The 6,000-nt window shown below is 37.3% G+C and overlaps 1 protein-coding gene across 1 annotated transcript in view; it reads left to right on the top strand.

The window, feature by feature from the left end:
- The window catches only part of LGR5 (leucine rich repeat containing G protein-coupled receptor 5), a 58,324-nt gene that overhangs the window by 16,723 nt on the left and 35,601 nt on the right, over window positions 1-6,000 (top strand). Inside the window, exons 3-4 of the mRNA XM_005419214.3 lie at window positions 1,658-1,729; window positions 3,300-3,371. Coding sequence (XP_005419271.2) covers window positions 1,658-1,729; window positions 3,300-3,371 — 144 coding nt within the window. The remainder of the gene's footprint in view (window positions 1-1,657; window positions 1,730-3,299; window positions 3,372-6,000) is intronic.

Genomic DNA, 6,000 nt, shown 5'->3' with positions numbered 1-6,000 from the left:
CAGGAAAGAACCTCTTCCACTGAATGAATATTTCTGAAAAGTCTCTGGAACTAAGATCTAGATCTTTTATTTTTCTTTACTTTTTCTTTCTTTTTTTTCTTTCTTTTTTTTTTTTTTCAAGATATAGCCAAATGTATCTTTTTATTTTCTGTATGGAAGCAGTGGCTAAAAACAAGGTGTGCGTAGGACCCTGTGGTTAGCTGCAAGAACACTCAACCCCAAAAGAAGACAGCATTTAAGGGCCAGTCAGTGCTGGATCTTTGGGACTCCAGTCAAAAGTACTTGGCCTTCTCCATGAACAGTTTGGGCAAATCTGGTGCCTATTTCAGCACTGTAGGTTCGTCTCTGGCAGCTTGGTACCTAAGGACCTTCCTGGAGCTAGTCCTGTGCTCTTTCCTAAGGGGCCAGGGGCTGAATCAAATGTCAGCTCTGGGCTCTGCGATCCTGGTGTGCAATATCTTGGCTGATGGGGCATACAATTCCACTTGGCTTAACTTGTTCTGTAAAGGGGTTACATCATATCAGTTTGTGGGTTTTGTCAGCCAGGAGTATACACTGGGGCCCTACTGACTCAAAGGAGCTTTACTAGGAAGTTGTCCCTTACCAGTGAGATTTCCAGGTAGGGTACAGGTATCAGAGCAAATTCGGGCTGAGTTGTGGTGTCAGAAGGCTGAATGCAAGATCATAGAGTGGGTTGGGTTGGAAGGGACTTTAAAGACCATCTAATTCCAACCCCTTGCCATGGGCAGGGATACCTTCCACTATATCATGTTGCTCAAAACCCCATCCAACCTGGCTTTGAGTAATTTCCAGGATCCTCTAGAGCTGCACTAATGGGGAACATGGAAATGCCATTATTTCATATCAAATAGATTCTCTCATTCTTAGACACAAATCTTACAGAATGATGCAGTCTTTTTTATTTTTTGTCTTTTTTTGTTTGGTTGGTTGGTTTTGGTCAGAGTAACATGCTTTACAGAGTTATTTGGTGTACTTACCTAGGTCTGTAAAATACCTTCAGGCATGCAGTAGAAATAGGGGGGAAAAGCCCTACAGATTTGAACAAATACACTTTTTGCCAGCCTATTACACATGTGCTCACAGAGAAAACTGTTATTCCACCAGTACAGTAGTTTTACATGTAGTTATTTCAGAATGAACTCTAACCAGTGCTATGTGGATATATTTTTATGTTTGTGCAAATGAGGGAAATGTTCGCAGAAATCGTACATGCACAATTCCAAAAGTTCATGCCTGTAAATCCTATGATGCTAGTGGTTGTCACTATGTCTGTATTTTAGTTGCTGGGATTGTTCTAAACCCTGAAAAGAATATGAGTAATTCAATTACAAACCATAAGCCAAATTTGCAATGAAATTGAATTTTTTGCTGCAGTCCAGCTCTCAGTGAATCAACACTGCAGTTACAGACGTCTCTTTTTTTGTTGTTGTCTTTTTGTGGGGTTGTTTTGTTTTGGTTTTGGTTGGGGGGGAGGTTGTTGGGTTTTTTTTTTTAAGTGTATTAATGAAAAAACTAGGCTCTTGACTGCCTCTGGCATCAGTTGCTCAAACATAGCTGTGTTGCACTTTTTAGCAACCAAATTAATTCCACGTGAGGAGAAAAGCTATTCACTCTTTTCCTTTTTCAAACTTTGCAGACGTCTTGCAGGAAATGGCTTGACATACATTCCTAAGGGAGCGTTTGCTGGCCTTTTCAGTCTTAAAGTGCTGTAAGTAAACTGTGTGTTGTTTAATATATTTCTGATTTCCTAAATGCTCTAGGGAACTAATTAACCAGTGAAGTTTTGATCAAGTAAATTACATATTTTGATCAACTCGTTTTGAACAATTCAATTGAAGATACATATGAACATCATTAAATCTTTGTTTTTTCACATAGAAAGTATCCTAAACAAAAGTTGGAAAACATTAATAGCCCTCTAAAAACAACTTGCTCATCAAGTTGTAGATGTCTCTGTACAATATCAAAGGTAAAAATTGATTCAGTTAATAGTTTCTTTAATTATCTCAAAAGTCCTGATTTGAGCTGAATTTTTCATCATCACACAAAACTGGGAGTTTCCTTTTCTTGAGAGACATGGGGGGGAAAATGTTATTGTATACAAGACAATTTAATTTAAAACAGTTCACATTTTATATATTTTTCTTTGCAAGGTAATGACTATTATATAAATTATTAAAAATATTACAAAATTGTATCATTTGGAGTAATAAGACAGTACATATAGTTACTAAAACTACTAGCAGGCTACATCTCACAGTGTTTACACTAGAGGGGATCTTTGCCCATGTAAAGTTCACAGAAACTGTATTATTAGCAAGAGCAGCAGCCTCTTAAGCAGTGTCAAGCCTGGCCTGGTGCTACTGTACAAATCTGTACTGAAAAAACATTTAGCAGGAAAAGAAGTACGAAGAGATTCCTGCTCCACCTACTTCTAAGCTGGCAAGCTGTAGCTCTTATTGGCCCAAGCAGATTTAGGCCTGCCAGAAATTATTTCATTTACAATGTCCCATTGAATATGCCTCCTTTTGAAGGCAGCATGTACTACTTTGGACTTACCCACATAGATTATTTATACATGTAGGAGTTGGTCCAAACAAGGGTGTTAGGTAGTATGAATGAAACCATATTCAAAAGGAGGAATATTCTTTAGGAGTGGAAAATGATTTTTCAATCTTTGCAAGGTAAATGATGTGATATTTGAGAAAAAAGATTTGTCAAGTCATTGCTAGCAACCTTTGGTTTGGGAAAATTTATTTAACTGAAAAAAAATTAGCAGTTTATTTATAGAGATAAAATTTTATTCAAACTAAATCATAAATGTCTCACACAGTTGAGTTGATTTGCCATTGTTGCATTTTCCTGAATAAGGATTTCAAGAGTCAGTCCTCCACAGCTTTATCAGAATAGAATCACTTCAGAAAGGGAACAATATCAGTGCATGAGAATGAAAATTTCAGAATCGCTGGAGGCAATTAGGAAGTTACAAGCCCTACTGAAAGCAAATCAGATTTATTCTTGTAGCTTCCTTAGCTGCTTTGAAAATCCTGCTCAGAGCTGATGTCTAGGTGTTAACAAAGCTAATATGCTACAGGCATTTATTTGCCTTGAAGAGAGCAGGCCTTTGGCAGGGGCACAGGAATGAACTGTTTCTGTAACTTTCTTTGTAATCTTGAAGTAAGACCTGTACAAAAAAGGAAAACTTGGAAGGAAATTTGCAGTAGAAGGAAATGATCTTTACTGTGGTGATTCTGGCTTTTGTGCTACTCCCAATGTAGGATGCTGCAGAATAACCAGCTACGGCAGGTTCCTACCGAAGCACTCCAGAACCTGCGCAGCCTGCAGTCTCTGTGAGTATACCTGGTTAATCAATTTGCAACCTTGCATGAGCAGCAATACACAATTACCTAATAATTATCTGTTAATATTGCTTTGTAATGTGATGAATCAACTTTTTCTTTTAATTCTCTTTGAACTGCTATTCAAGAGAATTGTACTGTCAATTAAACATCAAAAGCAATTGATTTCATTCCAGTAATTTCATTACACTGGCAGCTTCTTTGCAGCATTATAGACGGGTTCAACATCTGAGAAGACACTCGTTGGTTTGCAATGCGTTCTGTCAAAAACATGGCTTCCTGTTAGTATTCCTTACCAGGGAAGAAAAGGAATCCCAAATTACTCCCTTCTTTTTTTTCATTCGGTGTAATTTTTTTTCTTTTTAAGCACTATGGAAAACCCTAATAACTCATGAAACAAAGTGTACTAGAGGATACTTAATTATATTCTGTGCTTCAGGCAGGCCTCTGTATTTATAGTTCTTGACTGTCCATGCTGACTCAGTCCACAAGCTTCGGTTTTAACAGAACTGCTGCCAGAACTGCTAGACCAAGAGTGAAGATTGGCTGCTTCGTGGTATGAATGAAATTATTTAGGTGGGCTTCTACCCTATAAGAGTGGTTGTACCAAGTTGTGCTAAAAGCTGACCTAGCCCAACATCCAGCCTGCAATAACAGGTGCCAAAGAAGGTCCAGCAAAGAGTATAATACTGCTTTGGTAAACTGTTCCAGCAGCCAGAGATTTGCATTCAGGGACTCACTGAGTCTGTTGTGGCTTTGATAGCTAAAGGGTTTTCTTCAATGGGTTTGTGCAGTTGCAGTTTGAGCCAGTGAAACACTCATGATTTTTTGTGATTGCATGTCTGGTCAGCTAGCATGGTGAAGTACCTTCTGATATGTACTTGGAACTTTTCACCACATTTGATGTTCTCTGCAGCATCAGGTGGAAGCACCAATTTGGTATTCATGTACACCAGATTTATATACCTCTCTTGTATCTCTATTGGTCAATTTTTCAGATGTAATCTGTTAGGATTGTCTGTCATGTGGAAGCTTTTCCATTCCTCTGTCATCCTTGTCATGTTGCTGTACTCTTTTTCAGTTCTCATGTATTTTATCTGAGATGAGTGAAGGAGAGATAAGTCCTGTACAGGATGTTTAAAGTGCTTGCCACCATGGGTTTAGAGAGGGCAAAAAATTATGTGTTTTTGTTTGCTTTCCTACTAATTCAAAACTTTGTTTTGTGTAATTTTTTTAACCTTTACTGAATGCTAAGCTGTTGTTTTCATTCTTATTGCAACTGCAGGACTTCTTTCTAGCATGTTAGTAGCTACTCAGGAACTTGTCCTGTAAAGTTGGAATTGCCTTTTCCCTCAGCACCTCTCTTGACACCTGTCTCTACTGGACTTCATCTGCCATGTTCCTGTTCAGGCATTTGGGCATCAAGAGTTTCTTCTGCTGCACTTGCACTTCATTTTTTGAAACCACAAAGATGTTTTTGCTGTCTAAACAGAGGACGCAGTAAATTGAGTCAGTTTCTGAACTACCCACAAAATTGTATTGTCACCTGATACAAAAAAAATCACAAATTTTTCTAAAGCTACTGATTTTGAATTTGCAGCATGAAATATCTAGATGATTGAAGACAGAAAAGCATTTCTTTCATTCCTTTGCTCAGAGGAAAATGTCAAATGACTCTTCTCTATGCTTTAGCTGACCACCTTATATTGTCAAGGAATTACTCTCAAATAAAATTATTTTCCTAAAACATTACAAGATCCAAATAGAGAATTCAATCCGGAAGTTCAAATAGCTTTCACAAGAAATGGTGCTACAATGTGCACTGATCACCAACATCAGAAGTAAAAGTCTGACATTGGCAGGGATAGAATGAACATCTGTACCAATCTGGTTAGAGTTAAGATGTGCTGCTTGAGAAGTGTGCTATGTTGAAGAAACTGTTGTGTTTTTTTTTTTTGTGTAGATAAAGAAGTTCCACCAGAAGGTTAATATATTTTATATACATTTTGTTCAGCCAAAATCTGAAGATCAGAATTAATGAATTTAGTTTATTTACAGAAAAATCATGTCATCTGTGTATAACTTAGCGCTACACAGACACACATTATGCTGTAATAGCTCCCATGTTCTTATGCCTCCTTAATAAACAAAGCATTTGTTAAGGTTTCTAAAGGTGAAACAGCCCTAAGAATTAATTATCTTATAATTGTTATTTGGTCAATGCTTTTTTTCCTTTATTGACCAGACACAGACAGAAATATCTCAGCCATATACTTTTGAGGTTACAGTTCTTTCCTTTGATCTTTGAAAAAGTCATGAGAAAATGCTGGTCTAGTGACTATATTAGGTTTTGTTTCTGCTAAACAAACAAAAAAATCTTGCTGAGATCACATCACTCTATACACATTCTGGACCAAAACATGATAAGCCAAGCCAACAAGAGTTCCTTTGTTACTCTGAAAGAGATTGTTGAATTTTCAGTACAGTTGCTAAACAAAATGACAGTCTCACTCAGGCTTTGTTGCAGATATTTTTTTCCCTTGGGTGAAGAAGTTGAAGAAGTAAACTGGAATTTGTGCAGTCTATTTAAAGGACTGAATTAAAACAGAGGGAGAAAAGG

The sequence above is a fragment of the Geospiza fortis genome, unplaced genomic scaffold (assembly GCF_000277835.1).
Source record: "Geospiza fortis unplaced genomic scaffold, GeoFor_1.0 scaffold166, whole genome shotgun sequence".
Taxonomy (NCBI): Eukaryota; Metazoa; Chordata; class Aves; order Passeriformes; family Thraupidae; genus Geospiza; species Geospiza fortis.
This window is presented reverse-complemented; position numbering and strand designations above follow the sequence as displayed.